The following is a 22,728-nucleotide window of genomic DNA, read 5'->3' as shown; positions in this document are numbered from 1 at the left end:
TTTTCTTTTTTTTAACCTTTTTTAACGTTTCTCTATTTTGAGAGAGAGAGAGAGAGAGAGTGAGCGTGTGGGGGCAGGGGCAGAGAGATAGGAGAGAAAGAATCCCAAGCAGGCTCCACACTGCCAGCTGGGAGCTGGAATGTGTGGCTCCAACCCATGAGATCATGACCTGAGCAGAAATCAAGAGTTGGATGCTTAGCTGACTGAGCCACCCAGGTGGCCCTCCAATTAATTAATTATTCCAATATATTTTTTTAAAATCACTACCACCACTATCCAAACCTGTCTTTTAAGATTAGTGGGTTAAGTTATCTGCTCTTTTTTTCATATTGCTTTGGCCTCATGCTTTGCTCCAACAGTGTGGGGCCATAATATAGAAATCATGGATTGAATGAACAAAGATTGTAAACAGGTAATGTCTAAATTTTTCTTAATCCCAAGTTTCTATGAATAGTTTCAACACTGAATATCTGATATACTGAGAATCCTAATTTATTTTGAAAGAATTAATTTACAGCAAGTTGCAAAGATAGTACAGAGCAGTCTCGTGTGCCTTTCACCTGTTTTCTCCTCATAACTCCTTGCAGAAATACAGTATCATGACTGGGATGATGACATTAATGCAGTCTGAGCATTTCCATGACCACAAGGATCTTTTGGTCTTTTGTGTTGATTGCCCTTTTACAGCCACTTTTCTTCCATCACCACCCTCCTTAGCCTCTGGCAACCAATAATCTTTTCTCCATTTCTATAATTCTGTCAATTCAAGAATGTTTTAAATAACATTGGAATCCTACCATAACCTTTTCAGATTTTTTTTTTTATTCAGCACAGTTCTCTTGAGTTCCACCCAGCTTCTTGCATGTATGAATAGTTTATTCCTTTTTGTTGTTAAATAGTAATATTCCATGGTATAGATGCACTAAAATTTGTTTTAACCATTCACCTATCATAGGACCTTTAGTTGTTTCCAGTTTTTGGCTATTAGAAAAAAGTGCTTTGAACAATCAAGTACAGGTTTTTCTATGGACACAATGTCCCCTCTGACCCTGGTAATTTTCTTTCTGAAGTCTGGTTTTATCTAACAAGAAGACAGTCATTCTGCCCTAATTTTTTTATTTTAAAGTTTATTTATTTTAAGAGAGAGTGTGCATGAGCTGGGGAAGGGGCAGAGAGGTGAGAGAGAATTCCAAGCTGACTCCACACTTTCAGTTTAGAGCCCAGCATGGGCTTGAACTCATGAACTGTGAGATCATGACCTGAGCCGAAACCAAGAGTTGGATGCTTAAGCCACTGAGCCACTCAGTTGCCCATCTTTTTTTTTTTTTTTTAATTAACTTTTATATGGTATGTTTTTTCTATTTTTTTTACTTTCCCCCATCTATGGTGTTATATATGAAGTGAATTTCTTATAGACAGCATATAGTTAGGTCATGTTTTTTAATCCATTCTACCAATCTGTATTTTGTTATCTTTGGACAGTTTATATTTATTTATTTATTTATTTATTTATTTATTTATTTATTTATTTTTTAAATTTACATCCAAGTTAGCATATACTGCAGCAATGATTTCAGGAGTAGATTCCTTAATGCCTCTTACCTATTTAGCCCATCCCCCCTCCTACAACCCCTCCAGCAACCCTCTCTTCTCTATATTTAAGACTCTCTTATGTTTTGTTCCCCTCCCTGTTTTTATATTATTTCTGCTTACCTTCTCTTATGTTTAGCTGTTTGTATCTTAAATTCCTCATATGAGTGCAGTCATACGATATTTGTCTTTCTCTAATTTTGCTTAGCATAATACCTTTAGTTCCATCCACATAGTTGCCAGTGGCAAGATTTCATTCTTTTTGATTGCTGAGTAATACTCCATTCTGTGTGTGTGTGTGTGTGTGTGTGTGTGTGTGTGTGTGTGTGTACATACATACATACATACATACACACCACATCTTCTTTATCCATTCATCCGTCAATGGACATTTGGGCTCTTTCCATACTTTGGCTATTGTTGATAGTGCTGCTGTAAACGTTGGGGTGCATGTGCCCCTTCAAAACAGCACACTTGTATCCCTTGGGTAAATACCTAGTAGTGCAATTGCTGGGTCCTAGGGTTATTTTCAGTTTTTTGAGGAACCTCCATACCGTTTTCCAGAGTGGCTGCACCAGTTTGCATTCCTACCAGCAATGCAAAAGAGATCCTCTTTCTCTGCATCCTCACCAACATCTGTCATTGCCTGAGTCGGTAATTTTAGCTATTCTGACTAGAGTAAGGTGGTATTTCATTGTGGTTTTCATTTGTATTTCTGTGATGATGAGTGAGTTGAGCATTTTTTCATGTGTCTGTTCGCCATCTGGATGTCTTCTTTGGCCCATTTCTTCACTGGACTGTTTGTTTTTTGGGTGTTGAGTTTGATAAGTTCTTTGGATACTAACCCTTTATCTGATATGTCGTTTGCAAATATCTTCTCCCATTCCGCAGGTTGCCTTTTAGTTTTGCTGATTGTTTCCTTCGCTGTGCAGAAGCTTTTTATTTTGATGAGGTCCCAGTAGTTTATTTTTGCTTTTGTTTCCCTTGCCTCCGGAGAGGTGATGAGTAACAAGTTGCTGTGGCCAAGGTCAGATAGGTTTTTGCCTGCTTTCTCCTCTAGGATTTTGATGGCTTCCCATCTAACATATAGGTCTTTAATCCATTTTGAGTTTATTTTTGTGTTTGGTGTAAGAAAATGGTCCAGGTTCATTCTTCTGCATGTTGCTGTCCAGTTTTCCCAGCACCATTTGCTGAAGAGACTGTCTTTATTCCACTGGCTATTCTCTTCTGCTTTGTCAGAGATTAGTTGGCCATACGTTTGTGGGTCCATTTCTGTGTTGTCTATTCTGTTCGACTGATCTGAGTGTTTTTGTGCCAGTACCATACTGTCTTGATGATTACAGCTTTGTAATACATCTTGATGTCTGGGATTGTGATGCCTCCAGCTTCGGTATTCTTTTTCAGAATTGCTTTGGCTATATGGGGTCTTTTCTGGTTCCATACAAATATTGGTGTTATTCTAGCTCTGTGAAGAATGCTAGTATTATTTTGATAGAGACTGCTTACCATAATTATTGACATAACAGGGCTTATGTGTGTCATTTTATCTTTGGTTTTCATTTTGTTTTCTTTTTCCTGCCTTCCCTGAGGGTTATTTGAACCTTTTTTAGAACTGCATTATGATTTATTTATAAAGTTTTTGAACATATGGCTCTGTTTTCACTGTTCACTACCTTCAGATAGTTTTTTTTAATTTTTAAATTAATTTTAAATTAAATTTAAATTAATTTTTTAGAGAGCACAAACTGGGGAGAGGGGCAGAAGGAGAAAGAGAGAATCTTAAGCAGACTTCATGCTTAGCACAAAACCCGATGCGGGGCTCTATCCCACAGCCCTGGGATCATGACCTGAGCCAAAACTAAGAGTTGGATGTTCAACTGAGCCACCCAGGTGCCCCCCGGTAGTTTCTCTAGCCAGAATCTATAGTTGTAATCTTTAAGAGGTCAGTCCAGAAGCAGCTTACTCAGTCCTGTAGAAAACAGCTCGGCATTATTTTAAATTATTACATCATACTGTATAGTGTATTGTAAACAAATTTAAAAGTGGTATCAACAAATTCTTACAACTTCTAGGAGATTGCATATCTGTATGTTTTTAGGGTACTGGGAACAAGAATAAAGTATTTTATAAAAACTTTCTGATTTCTAATGGATCCATTTTGGTAAAGCTTAAAGTATTTTAAAGTATTATTTACATATTAGCAAACAATATGCAGAACTTAAAGTGCTCTATTTCTAGGGGTTATAAGTGTATCACTTGTCATCATTTTCTTTTAATGTTTATTGGGGAGAGAGAGGGCCCTAGCACACAAGCAGGGTTGGGGTAGAGAGGGAGTGAGATAATCTCCATGTTGATAGCTTGGAGCCTCGCCCTCTCAAACCGTGAGATCTTGATCCGAGTCAAAATTGAGAGTCCAATGCTTAACATACTGAGCCACCCACATACCCCTTTTCATCTTTTAATCTATAGAATCTACTCTTCACTCTGTATTAGATTTTTCATTTCTAGATTTTATCCAGTCTGTTAACTCACCGCTGGCTACAGTAGGCTTTTTATTCAGTTTGGAAGCTATAGCCATGTTAATTCTGCTCTTTGTTCTCCTTGACCTTATGCTGTGACTGAGATCATCTTTCATACTGTTCTTTCTGAGCCTTAGCAAGTGAATGGACGAAGAACAGTAAACTTTCCCAGTACAAGAATATTGGCTGTCCAGTTCCAACTGGCATTTCTTGGCGATCTTTTTTATTTCATATAAAAATTATTTTGGAACTATTTTATTCTTGTATATTTTTTGTAAGTTAGAAGTTATTTGCATTCTCCCTACACACATGTGTTTATGTATGTGTATATAATTCTTTTTCTGATCATTTTAGTATAAATTCTATACATTATGGTCCTTCATCCCTAACTTCCTAAATGTGTATTTCTTAAAAATGGGATTATTCTCTTAACATAGCATACTTAGAGAAGTGTTCCTCCATCCTTTATCTCTTACACTTCATCACCCTCCCTTGTAGGTAACCAACTTTATTATATTCTGATTGATCCTTCCAGTGGCTTTTATTCCCCCATAAAGAAGAGATCTGTGTTCTTAAAATTTCCCTTCTTTCTTACTTAAAAGATATATATGTTCCTTTATATGCTTTTTTCAGTTAGCAGTTTTTCCTGGAAGTCATTCGCTATGAGTTCATAGAAACTTCTGATTTTTTTTTTTATTAAAAAAAATTTTTTTTTAATGTTAATTTATTTTTGAGACAGAAAGAGACACAGCATGAGCAGGGAAGGGGCAGAGAGAGAGGGAGACACAGAATGTGAAGCAGGCTCCAGGCTCTGAGCTGTCAGCACAGAGCCCGACGCTGGGCTCGAACTCACGAACTGTGAGATGATGAACCTGAGCCGAAGTCGGATGCTTAACCGACTGAGCCACCCAGGCGCCCCGAAACTTCTGATTTTTTTAATAGATATATAGTACTCTGTTTTCTGTGTGTACTGTAGTTTATTCAACTATGCTTGGACATTAGATGCTCTCCAGCAGTTCTGAGTTACAGATCATCTTTGATCTGTTATATACATATTTTTAAATTGTTGGAGGTGTATCTTCAGGGTAAATTCTTAGAAATTGAATTCCTGGGTGGGAGAGTAAATATGTTTCTACTTTTGTTAGATAATGCTAAATTTCTTTCTCTAGAGATTGTACTATTTTTTATTTATACCAGCAAAGCCTAAGAGTACATTTTCCCACAGTTATGCCAACAGAATATATTTTCAAGCTTTTGAAATTTGCCTGGCTCATGGGTAAGATGATTATTTTAGTATAGTTTTAATTTTCTTGGTCATCTTTAATTTCTGTTTTTTTCTGTATTTTTGATAAATATTTCCATTTATTGAGACTGTCAGCCCTCTGATTTCATCATCTTTCATTTCCACTTTGAAGACTGGGATGAAAATTTGGTTATCTACAGAACTGTTGGTGTTCCTGCTCAAACACCTATTCTCTTCCTTTTAGTGCTTCTCTTACTTAATTTTATAGTGCTTTTCTCTTTCAGACATCTGAAGCATAAAGTGTGATCTGAAGCTAACTTAACCAAAAAGATGTAACTTTTCCACTTAATTATTGTATGAGCCTGTTGGTATTTGATAAATGACATAGCCCCTATAATAGTTGAAGCTATTTTGCTAATCTTTTGTATTTCTATAGTAGGATCCATGATTACAGTTTTTATTTTTTTTCCCATAGAACATTCCTGATGTAGATGAAGAAGGCTATAGTATAAAACCAGAAGCAAATCAGAATGATATCCTTTCATCATTTGGATATTCCTATGGATTGTGTTAGCATATAAGTAGACAGTTATAACAAAATGATCTGTTGTTTAATAAAAACTTCAAATTTTTAATTATAATAAAATGTGACTCCATAATAGTTTGACATGTTTTTACTAATGAGTTAGTAGTTCTGTTTCTGTGAAAGTCTACCTTATCTCTTAAAGGTTTTATATTCCTTTTTGTAAATGTATGAAAACTGGTTATGCATTAAGATCACTTAAGAACCAAATTCTTTAACTGATACTCACATACCAAAGAGAACCATTTCTACTCATCTAGTGATTCTGATTCTGAAGATGAAGAACCAAAGAAATATCGGATAGAAATCAAACCTGTGCATCCAAATAACTCACATCACACAATGGCTTCCTTGGATGAATTAAAAGTATCTATAGGAAATATCACACTGTCCCCAGCAATATCTGTAAGTAAGAATAAGAGCAAGTTCGTACTCTTCATGTAGAAGCCTTATTTTTTTTTAACCTTATCTACTTGCATCTGCTTAATTTTTGGAATAATAAAATAAAATATCATTAGGAATAGTTAATTAAGCATATTGGATAAGGAGATATTTTATAATTTGTCGTCAGTTTTATTGAGGTCTCCAGTGTCTGATTTTTATATAGGCAAATGAATTTGAGTTTGGTTTAGTTTTGTTTCCTTTTGAAAGTTTTACTGGGAAACAAAAATGTAGAAAATCTGTTTCTGCCATGTATTTTATTTTCCAGTCTGTATGTTTCAGAAATTTGAACTGGCAGTATTAATTAATCTTTTCCTCATCTAATTTTAAAGTTTTTCATCCATATTTTATGAACTTTATATGAACAGGAATTCAGTAAAAATGGATTTAAACATTATGTGTCTGCATGCTTTTGCAACTGCAATATTTGTTTTTTCATACTTTTTATTAAAAAAGGCAAATATAAGAATTCTTAGTGATAATGCTTAGTTCCTCAATTCTAAGATCCCATATTTAACAGCTTTTGGAGGAGAAAAAAATCACCATAGCTAATCTTTCCATCGATGTCATAGTCTAAATTCAGGAATGTTAAACAATGAGAAAAAAGCATGTCTTAGAATGACAGTTTATCTGTACATGCTCATCATAACTGATATTATACCTGTTGTCCTTGATAGTACAGAATAAGTATTACCCATTTCATATTTTTTTATTATATATTGTTATATATTTTAAGAAGTCTGTATTTGGGAAAAAGTTTTTTTCTCTCAGTCATGCACTTTTAGAATTTATTTTTTTGTACAAAAAAGACTGATTTCTGAAGTGAGGTTTTATTCTCCCATTGCTATTTAACCTTAAGATTAACACCCAAATTAAATTATGATATATATATGTACACATATATACATATATGTATACACATACATATATATGTACACACATATATATATGAAGTAGGAAGCTATGAAATGACTAAAAATTTTTATTATATAAGAATACAACTAATTTTAAAAATATGTGTAAATAAAACAAAAGCCTAGAGGAATATATACCAGAATGTTAAGCACCTTGCTCTTGTTAGTGAAAGCATTAGTGGTTTTAAATTTTTTTTGTACTTTTCTCTCTCTTCTATTTTTTAAAAAACTGAACATTGTAGTTTCATACTGAGAAAATAAATAATAATGACAACAGTTTAATAGTTAATATTGGGTTTGAAAAGAGGATATTTTGAGTATATTTTATTGAGCAGTGTGCTCATCTAGCTCATGTCCCCTACCCCAAACAGTGCTCTGCATGTGTTTTAAGGTGTATAGATTTTTAGGTATGGTTTAGAAGGTAATAGACCAATTATGAAACCAAGAAAATAAGCTCTTTTAAATTCTAAAATGTACACTATGTCTTTCTTTTTCTTTCCATGTACTACTAGAGACACAGCCCAGTAAGTGCAAGATTTTATATTATTACCTATGGACTTAAAAAAATCATTTTAATGTTCGAACATTGTTTTTCAGAATACTTGTGTTAAGTTTTTTAAATTTGCAGATCAAAGTATCTTGCTGTAGGCACTAACATTATCATATTTTAAAACTTATGAGTGTTAAAGATACATGTATTATCTTTTACTATAAAAAATACTGCATTTTTAACAATTTTTATGTAGTTTACAGTTGAGCAGATATACCGAAAACAACTTAAAGTTAGGTTCCCAGTAATATTTTATGAAGTAGGCTCCTGGCAGGCTCAGCCAGAGCAGGCAACTCTTGCTCTGTCTGCATTGTGAGTTCAAGCCCTGTGTTGGGTGTGGAGCCTACTTAAAAAATAAAAAATATATTAAGAAAAATTTTTATGAAGTATTTCATTACCAAATTAAATTATTTGTTTAACAACTTTTAGTTTTTGCTTTTCTCTTTTAGGTGCAGATGAATAGGAATTCATCTAGTAAGTTTGACATTTAAATTGATTATTTTATATCTATTAAAATTTATCAGGCAGTTTGCTGAGCTTATGGTAGCCTTATTTATTTATTTATTTATTTATTTATTTATTTATAGAAATAAATGCTTTGTTCTCATCATGACTGTTAGCAACAGACTAGATGGATACTTACTTTAAACAGGAGACAACTTAAATATACTATTTATTTTAGCATTTAGACATGCCTTTAAATTTAATACTTGGCTACAACATTTTTCAGAAATCAACAAAGCCAATTAGTAGCTTCTGTTTGAGAATGTAACATACATAACTCAGCCTCATGAGCCAGAAGGGACTAATGAGAATGAGTAAGCTTTAGCTTTACTTATTTGTCCTATCACAATTGCAGTTTCTCTTCCATGGTTTTTACAAGACCATTGCTCTAACCTCTGAGCTATGGAGCCACCCTACTTCCATGGTTTTTAGTATAGTAACTTAATTATACTAAAAAAATTTAGGGGGTTGTTAACATCTTATGCAGAGTCATGCATTAAAATAACAAAGGTGAGAAAAATGGAGTTAAGGCATCCTACTCAAAAGTTATGCAATTTGTAAACAAAATGGTTAATATAAACCGTAACATCAATCCTATTAAAAATTCTAGCACAATGAAAAAGACCTATTAAATGCATTATATCAAACTAAAAGTAGGATTTTACTTTAAAAAAAAAATGGTGAGTAGCTTGATGATAGGGGATGTGGGGAAAATGAGGATAAAAGTGGGCTCCTTTTATGGAGTTATGGAGATAAGGGCAAATTGTAGAAACATGGAGGAGAACAGCACAGTAAGTACTTTGAGGCCAAAAAAAGGGCCACATTGAGCCAGATGGGACAATGTGACATGAAGGGGCATCATATACAGTGTGGTATTCCTTGTAGTTTGCTGCAGTTACCTATGTTGATACATTTTGCATTCATCAACTACATGTTGGTGATTCATGACATCAAAGTACAGGGAAATTTGCTTATGAACTAACATGACTTTTGCATATTACTGATGCTTTCCCCTCTGTATAATAGTTGCTAATGAAATGGTTCACATTACTAATGCAAAAGGGAGCAAAACAGACTATTTTATAAAGACTGTTGCTTTAGAGTGCTATAAAAATTTTAATTTTTCGAGATACGACATCCTTCAAGAATTAACTACTTTTGGTCAATATAATCATTAATAATATTCTTACAGCTTGAAAAAATGCTTTCATGATTCATCACTTATCATTTTTGAGTAATACTTAAGTATTTGAACATATGTTCTAATTTTTAAAGTTCTCGCCCATATTTTTTTCATCTGAACACCAAATTTATTTTCATGAATATGACAGTTTAGTTGACTTAAGTAATTTCTTACCAGAGGTGTTAAAAGAAATGAAGATATAGCAGGAGTTCAGTTATTATTTTGATATTCTTAAGTCTGTTAGAAAACTTGCTAAAGGCTTATTTTCCTTTTCTTCATAATTAAAAAAATTCGATTTATGTTATCAGTTCCATAATTTTTAAATTGTTCATAGTAATGAGATATATTAGTGTCTCTTTCCATTTAAGTATTTTATTACTCAGATTATGAATTGTTTCATATTTTGATTTTAATTAGGTGAAGAGCTAACAAAATCGAAGCCATGTGCTGGATCTAATGAGTAAGTTTCACATTTTTTTATTTTTAAATAGACTATACTTAGAGCAATTCTAGGTTCATAACAAAATTCAGGTGAGGATACAGTTTTTGCATGTATATTCTCTGCTCCTACATATACCCAGCCTCCTTCACTATCATAATCCCCCATTAGAATGAAACATTTGTTAAAATTTTTGAGCCTGCCCTGACACATCATTGTCACCCAAAGTCTGTGGTTTACATTAAGATTCACTCTTGGTCTTGTATGTCCTATGAGTTTTGACAAATGGTCAAGGACGTGTGTCTCCATACATTATAGTGTCATACAGAATAGTTTAACTGTGCCCTCCACCTATTCATCCTTCCCTCTTTAATGTGTTTAGATATCATTCTTTTATACTTTTTTCTTAGAAAATTTTACTATCTTTGCAGTTTCAATTAGAGTACAGTGTTGTTTATCCTCTAAGCTGTGAATTGTTCTTTGGGGTTTCTGGTTGTTTTAAATTATTTCTCACTTGACCCTATTTTTTATAATTTTTAAAAAAATCCATTTAACTGTATTTGGCCTTGGTGGCTTTACTACTTCTAAATAAATGGTAGTGTCCCAAGTTCATATATGTCTGTATTTTAACTAGTTATTCTCATGGAAATTTTCTCGTTTTTTTCCTACAATTATTGGCTGTAACCCTGTAAAATATACTGCACTTTTAATGAACTTCAACAAGAAGATGTCTCAAGTTAAAAAAGGAGAGGGCTAGAAACCATGTTGCTAGCTCTTTTTAAAAAGGAAAAAATACTTTAAGCCAGTGTTTCTTTCATGTGTTTTTTTTTTTTTCATTTCTTTATCTGTCAGTAAGAATATATTCTTTTAATGTTTTTTTTCTTTTGTGTAAGTAAAAGTAGTCTTCATTAAATGGAGAGTTTAAAATTATTTAATACTTTTAAAGTTAGGCATTAATTGAGCACAGTGGTGGTATTCATTTATCATTTTAAAAGGTAAAGTTCAGTGTTTTAAAATTTTGTTTTCAGTAATTTATGCAGTTGTGATCCTAGGTTTTAAATACAAGGTGTGGTATGCTTCCATGTAAGTGCGTGTTGAGGTACTAGATATGTGCTTATAGATAACTGTACCATTTTTATTGTAATGAGCCTGTTTTCTAAGATGTGAGAACATAATGTTAAAAATTAATGGCTGTTTGATACGTTAAAATACTGTTTTAATGGGATTAATTTTTTTTTTTTTTACATCTTATATATAATTTTTACTTGTCAGTCATATCTCTGTAAAGCTAGAAAAAAAATTTTAAAAAGAGGTAGTGGCAAAGTTCAGGTACTATAGTATCTTAGAGATGAGACATCTTAAAAGGTGTATGACTAAAATGAAAAAAAAGAAACATTGATTTAAAAGTTTTTATTAAAGTAAAGAGCTGCAAGTTCAATCTTGAGAGTAACTAGGCCAGTGGATTCCAAGGGGTCAGTAGAGGGAAATCTTTGGTTATGCAGCATGTTGACTTTTTTGAAACTTGAATTTTGGTGTTCTTGATGCTTTTGTCGATAGTCTTGGTTACCTTTCATAAAAAGACCTGAGTGACCCAAACATTTCACTAGACTCACTAGACTGCCTCAGTGACCCAGGCTGTGGATTGCCCAGGGAGAAGTCCTGCCCTTGCATGATCTACTATAACAATCAGGCCTTTGAAGGTTATATCAGGGTTATATCAAGTAAGCTGTTGGGCTTATTTCTGTACTTGACAATTTCAAAGATGAAAGAAGAGGATAAATAGTTATTTTTTTAAATTATTTTTGGGGACGGAAGGGAGAGAAAGAAATCTGCGCTGTCATCTCAGAGCTCAATGCAGGACTTGAACTCAGGAACCAAACCATGAGGTCATGACCTGAACCAATATCAAGAGTTGGATGCTTAAGCGACTGAGCCACCCAGGCGCCCCTAAAGATTTTTTAAAAAGTACTTAAATATGACTTATAAAATTTGTACCTGATTTCCTATCACTTAAAGAAATTTTCTATCCATGACTTGGGGCTAGGACACTATTGTAGGATTAATTAAGTACCTTTCTGTCCGTAGGCAGCTGTTTTAGACCCTTTTATTGCTTTTCTTATAAAGCTGAAATGATTTCTGTTCTTAGAACCCCAAAGATTGCTAGAGTATAACAAGGTGTGATTGATGGGAATTAATCTTCTCTATTCCACCCTAGCGATTTCACATAATGTTATTGGAGGGTCTGCTTATAGCAGTTAACGAATTATTTATTAATATAAAATTTAAATTTAAACTTTCCTCACATATTCCATTGGTAGAATGCCCAACTTTTAAATCATATATATTTAGCTATTCCAATTCTGTGATATAAAAATAAGTGACTAGATTTTATACTAATAAAATATTCCTTAATTAAATCTGTTTTTTAAATGTTATGGTAGGAAGGGGACCAGCGATTTACTTGCTTGGGATCCCCTGTTTGGACCATCTCTAGATTCATCTTCTTCTACTTCACTAACTTCGTCGTCATCATCAGGTAAATGTATATAAATATATATGTGTGTATATATATATATTTTTTTTTTTTTTTAATTTTTTTTTCAACGTTTATTTATTTTTGCGACAGAGAGAGACAGAGCATGAACGGGGGAGGGGCAGAGAGAGAGGGAGACACAGAATCGGAAACAGGCTCCAGGCTCTGAGCCATCAGCCCAGAGCCTGATGCGGGGCTCGAACTCCCGGACTGCGAGATCGTGACCTGGCTGAAGTCGGACGCTTAACCGACTGCGCCACCCAGGCGCCCCTATATATATATATATTTAAAGTGAGGAATGCATTAGTTACTTTTTTCCTAATTGATTTGTTCATTACTTGTGTGTTGTTCTTAACAATCAAAAATATTTTTAACTTGTCCTCGCATATTGCCAGGTAAAAGTGATTTTGTACTGGTTCTCTTAACTTAGCTGAAAGACCCTATGGCTTAAACAAAAATACATCAAACCAGTTTTTTTTTTCATTCATGTATTTATTTCTATGCATCATTCCCTTATCTGTGCCCAAATAATTTTTTTTCCCAATATTTTATTTTCTTAAGTAATCTCTACTTCCAGCATGGGGCTCAAATCCACAACCCCAAGATTAAGACTTGCATGCTCCAACCACAGAGCCATTCAGGCACCCCACAGCATGTTTATAGATAATTCCACTGCATGAATGTGCATTAATGTAACCAGTCCTTTTTTATTGGACATTTGAATTGCATCCAATTTTCTAGTGTTGTGAACATCCATGAATAGAACACATTTTGTGTACATGTTTCATAATATCCTTATAATTTATCAGTACAACGTTTGAATCCCAAGATATACCCATTGATATTTATTGCCAAACTGCTTTCCAGAAAGGTGTTAGTGCTTCCCAAGCAATATATAAAAGAACTTGATGAATGCTTTTTAGTTGGTGTTTTGACAAGAATTTGTTCTCTTTTCTTCAAAATATAAAATCCGATTAGCCAACAATCAAAGCAAGCATCCAAATGCTTGTTGAATAAAATCACTGCTTGTTCAAAGCAAAAAAATAAAACAAAATTCACTTTAAGTTGATCTTCTGCCTTCTCTGGGATTTCAGAAATGCCATTCAGTATTTGAGGTTAGGAGAGTGGTAGAATGGTTGGAGAGAACTTGAATTGACTGAGTTCCTGTCATGTTGCTCTGCTAGGAGCTGCATATCGTCTATTTTAAGTTCATTAACTGCTCCATGAAGTCCATTTTATTGTCCCTGTTTTGTAGATGAAAAAACGTAAAGCTCGAAGATGATCAGGAACTTCTGTAAGAGCATATAAATTGGAAATGATGAAGCATCTGATCAAATCTGGATCTTATAATTAGAAAGTCTTTGTTCATTGCACTCTGACATATTAACTAAACAATAATCCATGCTGAATCATTTTACTACTAATGAAATAAACACTAGTATTTAAAATTAGATTATTTATAAACCAATTTTTAAAAGAAATTGTAGATTTTAGGCAACCTTAACTCCAATTTGGAATTTTGAAGGGAAAGTGCTCTGTATCTAATACTTTGTAAAATAGCAAGAAACAACAAAAGACAGTTGAACATATTCTGAAGTGGCATTACAGCCTTCCTCAGTGGGCTTGTTAGTAGTTTTATAAAACTAACTTAATAGATTATATAAGGAAGGTTAATTGTACAGGCAAAACTGAAGTTGTCATGAAGGTCTCTTTTTTGTTTATTTATTTATTTATTTATTTATTAATGTTTATTTATTTTTGAGACAGAGAGAGACAGAGCATGAACGGGGGAGGGTCAGAGAGAGAGGGAGACACAGAATGTGAAACAGGCTCCAGGCTCTGAGCTGTCAGCACAGAGCCCGACACAGGGCTCGAACTCACGAACCATGAGATCATGACTGGAGCCAAAGTCGGACACTTAACCGACTGAGCCACCCAGGCACCCCTAGGTCTTGTTTTTGTTTAGTAAAAATGTCAGAATGGTGTTTTGTATTTAGAATGAAGAAGGTCATAAGTAGTGTATTTTAATTTTGTTAATACACTGTTATGAATTATTTTTCAGAATCCTTAATGAAAATTTTCACATTGAAAATCAGAGGCTTTAGTGATACAGAAATTTCTTTCTAACTCTGCCCTTAGTTTCTCTTTTTTAAAAAAAAATTTTTTTAATGTTTATTTCTGAGACAGAGTGACAGAGCATGAGTGGGGGAGGGGCAGAGAGAGAGGAGACACAGAATCCGAAGCAGGCTCCAGGCTCTGAACTGTCATCACAGAGCCCGATGCAAGGCTCGAACTCACAGACGGCGAGATCATGACCTGAGCCAAAGTCAGACGCTCAAGCGACTGAGCCACCCAGGCACCCCTCTCTTTTTCTTTAACACAGTTTCTTACTTTTCAAAAAAGTTCTCTTTTCCTCTTGCTAACTGTCTGAAGAATGTTTCACCCCTATCACTTTTAATTTCAGACAAAAAGGATTCATTTTCATTTAGTGGCCATTTGATGTGCAGTAGCTAGAAAATAAAACATTTATTAACCGTTTGCTACTTTTTTTTAAGTTCACTTTCATATGCATTTTTAAACCTTTCTATATAGTCTGAAAAATGATGTCAAATTACTTTGCCTTTCAGGGAATGTTAGTCGTGTTGAAAAGAGATGATGATACAAGTCTAAAAAGGTGTAAAGGTGATAGTGCTGTGTTACGCAACAAGTGCCTAACTGGCTAGTAGTAAAACTCCCAACATGTTAGGAGGTAAGACAGACTAAATCAGTTTTGGAGTTAATACAAGAAAACCAGCCTTAAAAAAAAAAAAAGCATAATATTTTTCAAAACGTTATTTTCAGGGATTTTTGCTGAGCACCAGAGCTCATTTAATCTACAGGCAGAGGGGTGCCTGGGTGGCGCAGTCGGTTGGGCGTCCGACTTCAGCCAGGTCACGATCTCGCGGTCCATGAGTTCGAGCCCCGCGTCGGGCTCTGGGCTGATGGCTCAGAGCCTGGAGCCTGTTTCCGATTCTGTGTCTCCCTCTCTCTCTGCCCCTCCCCCGTTCATGCTCTGTCTCTCTCTGTCCCAAAAATAAATAAACGTTGAAAAAAAAAAAATTAAAAAAAAATCTACAGGCAGAGAAGACATAGTCTATAGTAAGGTTTATCAGAGGAGGGGTTTGTTTATATATAAATATTTATACTTTTACCAGCTGTTAAGAGTTACCTTTTACTTCTCTGGGCAAACAGGAATAATTGTGGCTTTATATATTTTTGACCTTGAGTTTTACTCTTATGTTCTTTAAGTTTCTTATGCTCATACTTAATTTCCTCGGTTAATAGAAAGTTTGAGCTCCTGCTTTTCTTCCTGTATTACTATATTTTTCTAGTTTTGAGGGACTAAAATAACATTAACCTGAAATAAGAAAACTATTTGGCTATGTAGATTCATATTTTTGTTCTAGAATTTTCCTGTTGCTTCTGGTTTTCAACTGCTTTCTCCTTCTTCCACTGAACTTAGAACGCAACACAAACTCTTTGTCTCCCACTGATTTGAGTGTATGGTAATTGAATCTTTCCTTGAAACCAGCATGTTTTTGGACTTTGAAAAAGCAAATTGTGGTTATTTAAAAGAGCTGAATGTTAACAGTTCTACCAGGCTTGGTTTGAGTCAGTCTTAATACATTGACAATCCATTTGTCAGTGATGAAGCTCAGGTATACATACTATCTCTACTATGTTACATTCTCATAGGCTTGAAATGCCTTGAGTAGTGATGAGTGCTGGTTTCATTGATAACGAACCTGTCTTTAAAGTAAGTATGTCATGGGGCACCTGGGTGGCTCAGTCGGTTGAGCCTCCGACTTCGGCTCAGGTCATGATCTCACAGTCCGTGAGTTCGAGCCCCACGTCAGGCTCTGCTCTGACAGCTCAGAGCCTGCAGCCTGTTTCAGATTGTCTCCCTCTCTCTCTGCTCCTCCCCTGCTCATGCTCTGTCTCTCTGTTTCTCAAAAATAAATTAAAAAATAAATTTTAAAAAAACATTAAAAAAAAAGTAGTGTTCACTGGAAGAAGGCAACAGCCTTGGGATCTACATAGGGGTTCTTAGCAGCTTTTTATTGTTTTCTTCAAGCAGCTTGAACTATGCTTGTATCTATTATCCCTTCATTGTATGTGCTTTCTGAATGATTCCATACCCCTCATGCCTTTACTTTCACTCCTGTGTGACTACCTTTTTCTTTAGCTCTTTTCCTGTCACCTCTATTCTCCTTCCTTTCACACCTGCATTCCTCTGACAGTGACCATGGATCCTCAGCCTTTTGTTTCTCCATGGATATACTTAGGCCCATTCATATATTTTTAACTTTGCACATCTGCAAACTTAACTTAATGAATTATATTCTTCCCATCCATATTCTCTTCTTCAGTTTGAATTACAGTCCCATCTTTTAGATTGAAGCAAAGGGATTTGAAAATCATTTAAAATACCATGATTTAAACATATCAGCTTCCATTCTTCACTTTCGTTTTGGTTATTCTAATACATTTGTGAATTGTGATGATGTACACTTGAATTTCATTAATTTCTACTACGATGGAGTTATTTTTAATTAGAATTACTCTGGTTAGTATCTGATTTATGAAATGGCAAAATTTGTAAATGGCATTGAAAAACAGTGAACATTAAATTTATGTAGGATTTAGGAACAGGAATTTTTTCATAAATAAGGTATTTTTAATACTTTTAATTATCACCAGAAACTTTACAGTGTAGTTCAACTTGTAATTTGACCTTTAAGTTTAATTAAGGTAAGTGTTTTATTTAGAGTTCATGTGAAGGTGTTGCTTCAAAGGTTTGGTCTTGCATTTCTGTAAGTAGATGTATTGGCAATAAACTAAAGACCTTAGGCCTGAAATTGGTGTATTTTAACTAGCTAATTTATCATTTTATCTTTTTATAGGTGTAAAGAATTGAAACAGGAATACACTTTATATCGTGTGTCAATTCTACTGAAAAGTCAATGTTTTGTTTTTTAGGAATATTGTTAGCTTCAAGAAAAGCATATTTGATAGACTTCCAGTATTTCAACAAGTATCTATAATTATATTATAGGTATATAATATGTATATTACAAAACTCCTGAAAAATTAGCTTTGAGTCCTAAGAATTCCTCTATAATAGAATGTATTTATGTAAGGTTTGTTACATACTAATGGTTTTCTTCAAATTCTCTTTTTCCCCCTACCAGCCAGGCCCACAACTCCTCTTTCTGTAGGCACCATTGTCCCACCTCCAAGGCCTGCTTCCAGACCAAAGCTTACTTCAGGCAAACTCAGTGGGATTAATGAAATAGTATGTACTCAGGTTTTTTTTTTTTTTTTTAATTATAACTGTTTGATTTAAGATGCAAATAGTTTTCTATATACCCCTTTACCATTAAATGCTTGAAATTATCTACTTGAGTCTTCAAATTATAGGAAAATTTTTCTAGCCAACACTTCCTTTACTTCCTCATGTTACATGGAGCAAGACATTGTTCAGGAAGAAAGGAGATTTCCTGAGAAAGTTAGCACATTATAAGAATAACCATTTAGTACCCATTCTTTGACAATTAAGAAGCAATTTTCATATAATTCTGCTGTAAGTCAAATATTATGGAAGAGATGGTGACCTTTTCCTAGGGTTTAGAAGTGTACTGCCAGGAGAATCCTGGAGGGAATCTAGTCCAGCTTTATTTTATGTATAAAGAGACTGGAGGTGATGTTACTTAACTGGCTTGTGAAAGTACATGTTGCTTAAAGAAAAAAACATTGGTCTACAAAAGTTGTCAGATAACTAAAGAAAATGTATGAATTATATTCAGAGAGAGACTTTCCCAAACCAGTCTTCTTGCTTCTTACCTACTGTGTGTTATGTTTTACACTAATTGCCAGTATTAAATTTCTGAAAGTCAAGCTTAATCTTCTTTTTCTCTAGATAGACCTCTCCATTGGTTGCCTGTAGTCCATGTGGTTGAATGTTTTAGCTGAATGTACAAGGCTCTTTAAAAAGGTGCCTCAACAACCTGCATTATTACCAGACTAACTGTCCAACTTTCTCCTCTTTGCAACTTAACGTTCTAGCCATTTGAAACTTCCACTGTTCCCCAAACACATCATGCTCTTTTATGTATCCACGTCTTACTTTGCAGCCTTTACGGAAATGCCCCTCAGTTGTTTATATAGGAAACTGCCCTCTTTTTTTTTTTTTTTTAAGATCCAGCTAAATACCATCTAGCTAAATCCCTCTTTGATCATTACTTCTCCCCAAGTGGATTTAATCACTCTCTTCCTTATACCCACCCATGTACTTTGCTCATATTTCTCTTAGTGCACAAATTACATTGTATATACTTTCTTTGTGTGTGTTCCCCTCACTGGACTATGCCTTTGCCACGTTAGTACTTTGCATAATGCCTGTCACATAGGAGATGTTTCATGAAAAATCTAAAAGGCTTGAGCACCAAGTGCTGAAATAGTGACCTCTTTCTTTTGTTACCCTAACGAACAGACTTAAGGATATGAGATCAAAGACTAGATACACGCTGGTAAGGAGATAATTATTTTTCATAGAATATAAAAATGACTACCTCTTAATAACATGGGATTTTTTCCTGATTACAAAAGCAGTACATGATCATGTGAAATTTGGGAAATAGAGAAAACAAAATTAAAATCCCTTCCATATTTCATGACTCAAAGATATGCAGTTAACACTTTTATATATATCCCTTCATTAAGTTTTGAGTGCTTAAATATTCAGACTCAGTAAAATATAGTTGTTAAAAGCACAAGCTTATTAGTCAATAGTTACCTGAGCGACATTAGTCAAGTTATGTACTTGGAGCCTCTTATTTCCTTATAGGTTAAGAAGTATAAAGATAACAGGTGGTATGAGACTTCAGTGAGTTACTGTGTGTTAGATACGTAGAACATTGTGGAGTGGAAGTAATTGCTCAGAAAAGTTACTGTGAATGATATGTGTACATTTTTAATGTCAAACATACTTTTTATTCTTCACTTGAAAATATTTTGGGAACACCTTTGAATTTCATGAATTACTCTTTAGATTTCAAACTTATTTCAAGTGGTAGAATCTTTTGTCAAATAATCTTAAGTTGCAAGTGTATTAAATAAGTAAAATTGGGACTTTTATACTTGAATCTTTCATCCTTTACTCCCACCGCAGCCTTGAGAGCCTTCTAGAAACCACCCTTTGAGGGCTTCAGGGAGCACAAATTGAAACAGCTGCAGAGCATAAATGCTGTATCTTGTAACACCACTGTCAGCATTAAATTTCCAAAGGTTTTTAGAGACGTGATTTGACATTTAGTTTATTTCCAAGTTTTCATTAGTCAGTACTGTCTTAATGATTTCATTATAAACAATGTCTTAATATCCTTTTGTTCTTCGCAGACTTTATGTTTAGTAAATTTTAAAGTGAAATTCATGAACTAAAGGGTATGCACCTTTTTTAAGACTCTTGATGATTATTACTGTATTAGTTTAGTAAATTTTAAAGTGAAATTCATGAACTAAAGGGTATGCACCTTTTTTAAGACTCTTGATGATTATTACTGTATTGCCCACCAGAAAGTTTAATTCTCTCCAGCTGTACATCGAAGTGCCCTTTTCCTTGCCTGCTTGGATGTGCACTTTTTTGGGGAGAGGGCACCTACCTTTCACTAGATGCTCAAAGGGTGTATAATCACACACCCTTTTCACATGCCTGTTGGGATTGCCTCATTGTTTAGAGCAGTGGTTTTCAAAGTTTGGTCCCCAGACTAGCAGCATTACCATCACCTAGGATTGGGAGAAATGTAGTTTCTCTGTCTCCATCCCAGACAAATCAGAAATTCTGGGAAGTGGCCCTCCAAGTGATTCTGATGCATGTTTAAGAACTGCTGTTTTTAAGTAGTGCTGTTCAACAGAAATATAACGCAGCAGATACTGAAGTTTTTCTAGTAGCCACATTAAAAACAGTAAAATTAACTGATTTTACTCAGTATATTAAAAAAAACATTTTACAGTGTAATCACTATAAAGATGGAGAGTTTCTTTTCTGTGTGTGCTGTCTTCAAAATCTGTTTTATACTTAGAACTCATCTCAAATTTGAACTAGCCACGTTTCAAGTGCTGTGGCTACTGTACTGGACAGTGCCATTCCAAAATCAGAAAACCACTTAAGAGCTGTTTTTGTCTTTTCCTAGAAAGTTATAAAATGTGCATTCTAAACTGTAAATTGTAAAAATGTAGCCACATGGTATGGTCATGAGGCCATGTTGCTACAGGAGAAATTTCTCCTACAGTACATGGTCAAGATTTTTTCTAAGCTTATAGATTTCACATAGCTGTTGGGTTTAATATGTGTTTGACTTCATGCCTTGCACCACTTCTATCTGTATACAGAGCTGCATTTTTATGCCTTGCTATATTTTTTAAATCTAGTAGTTATTATAATCAGTCATCAAAAAGCTATTCTCTGGAACTAATAGTTCAAAAATAGTTAATTGAGGGAGTGGGAGGTTACTTAGTATAAAACACTTTGGATGGTACCTAATTTTTATGTGTCTGTCTGTAAATTTATATTCATACAATAGAGAGTTGACTAATTTTAGTGTAGGAGTGCTTATAGGGTGTTTTGTTTTTGTTTTTTTGTCTTTAGTTTTTCATATTCCTCAAATAATTGAAGACAGGAACAGGATCTTTCTTGTTCACTGCTTTGTATCTAGTGTATCTAACCCATGGCTTGACCCATAGTGACACATAGTAGGCATTGAATAAGTATTATATTCATTTACGTAATACTTTCACAAGCAGGAAAATGTTATTTTTAACTAAGTTAAATATGCCTTATTGAAAAAAATGAAACCCTTTAGGAAGTGTTGCTCATGTATTATTGGAACACTTAGGAATGTGGAAGGAAAAAATCCATTCACCCAAGTAAAAGAAATGAACAGAAGTTCAAATTTTCATATGTATTTCTATGTTTAGAAAAGTGGGAAGGCAATAGAATTAAGATTTCCTCAAACGTCTTTTTTGAGTGAACTGTCTCAATGAGAAAGCGTTACAAGGAATTATAAAGGCAAATGTGGACAGATTTGTAAACACCAAGAAATAAAGGGCGAGCAAGATTTAGGGACAAAGTGTTTGCAGCAGATAAAGCAAAGGGTTAGTGAAAGCTCAGGTAATATTAAGCTCCCCCGAAACTAAATTAGACAAAGCCAACAAAGACAACTCCTAAAAGGTAAAATGCCCATCTTATTTTTATCTATTTTAAAATTATTTTTCCATCTAAGGCTCATCCATTCATTGCTGACAAAGGTGCAGAGAAATATTCTATTTATAGGGAGTAAAGTGAATAATCCTTTTGGGAAGCAGTTTGGCAGTATGTATGAAAGAAAAGCCTTCATGATGTTTAAGCTTATAATTTAACCTCTGAAACTCTGTCTTAAGTATACTTATTGAAATAGAGAAAATGTTTAATGTATAAAGGTTCTCTTGACAGCATTATTTTAAAATAGCCTTCTCTGCCTTTAACATATTCTTGAAAATGATTTGACTTATGCCATCTCTATTTTTAGTTAAAAGAAACACTTTTAACTCTTAACTTTTTAGTTAAAAGAAAATAAATTTGGTTGATTATATTAAAATTAATCTTAACATACCTAAATATCTTTTCTAATAACAGAGGAATGGTTTTACCATTCTGGTAAATAACTTTTTGTTTTTAAGCCCAGGCCATTCAGCCCACCTGTAACTTCCAATACCAGCCCACCTCCTGCAGCTCCTTTAGCCCGGGCGGAAAGTTCTTCCTCTATCTCCTCTTCGGCTTCATTAAGTGCTGCCAATACTCCAACAGTAGGTAAGTGATTATCATAGATTATATGTGAAAGTTAGCATCCAAAGTATGATCAGGCTGAATTTTGTTTTTTAATGAGCTCGTGAAAAATTTAACATTAAGAAACTTCAGTTTTCTGTAGACACACCTGGCATTGTCAAACTAGCCACATTTTCCCTATCTGAATAGGAGAATTTTCTAACACTGTTAAGAATGCATCAAATTTAGGGGCGCCTGGGTGGCGCAGTCGGTTAAGCGTCCGACTTCAGCCAGGTCACGATCTCGCGGTCCGTGAGTTCGAGCCCCGCGTCGGGCTCTGGGCTGATGGCTCAGAGCCTGGAGCCTGTTTCCGATTCTGTGTCTCCCT

General features: G+C 34.4%; 1 protein-coding gene across 1 annotated transcript in view; it reads left to right on the top strand.

Moving 5' to 3' along the window:
• FCHO2 (FCH and mu domain containing endocytic adaptor 2) overlaps window positions 1–22,728 on the top strand; it is a 121,324-nt gene that overhangs the window by 76,462 nt on the left and 22,134 nt on the right. The window contains 8 exon segments of the mRNA XM_040451044.1: window positions 5,828–5,885; window positions 6,165–6,340; window positions 7,803–7,814; window positions 8,290–8,314; window positions 9,945–9,987; window positions 12,408–12,502; window positions 17,731–17,834; window positions 22,256–22,385. Coding sequence (XP_040306978.1) covers window positions 5,828–5,885; window positions 6,165–6,340; window positions 7,803–7,814; window positions 8,290–8,314; window positions 9,945–9,987; window positions 12,408–12,502; window positions 17,731–17,834; window positions 22,256–22,385 — 643 coding nt within the window.

Source organism: Herpailurus yagouaroundi, unplaced genomic scaffold, assembly GCF_014898765.1.
Source record: "Herpailurus yagouaroundi ecotype Mexico unplaced genomic scaffold, PumYag 29, whole genome shotgun sequence".
NCBI classification, from domain to species: domain Eukaryota; kingdom Metazoa; phylum Chordata; class Mammalia; order Carnivora; family Felidae; genus Herpailurus; species Herpailurus yagouaroundi.
The sequence above is the reverse complement of the archived record's forward strand: the minus strand, read 5'-3'. Positions and strand labels throughout refer to the sequence as shown.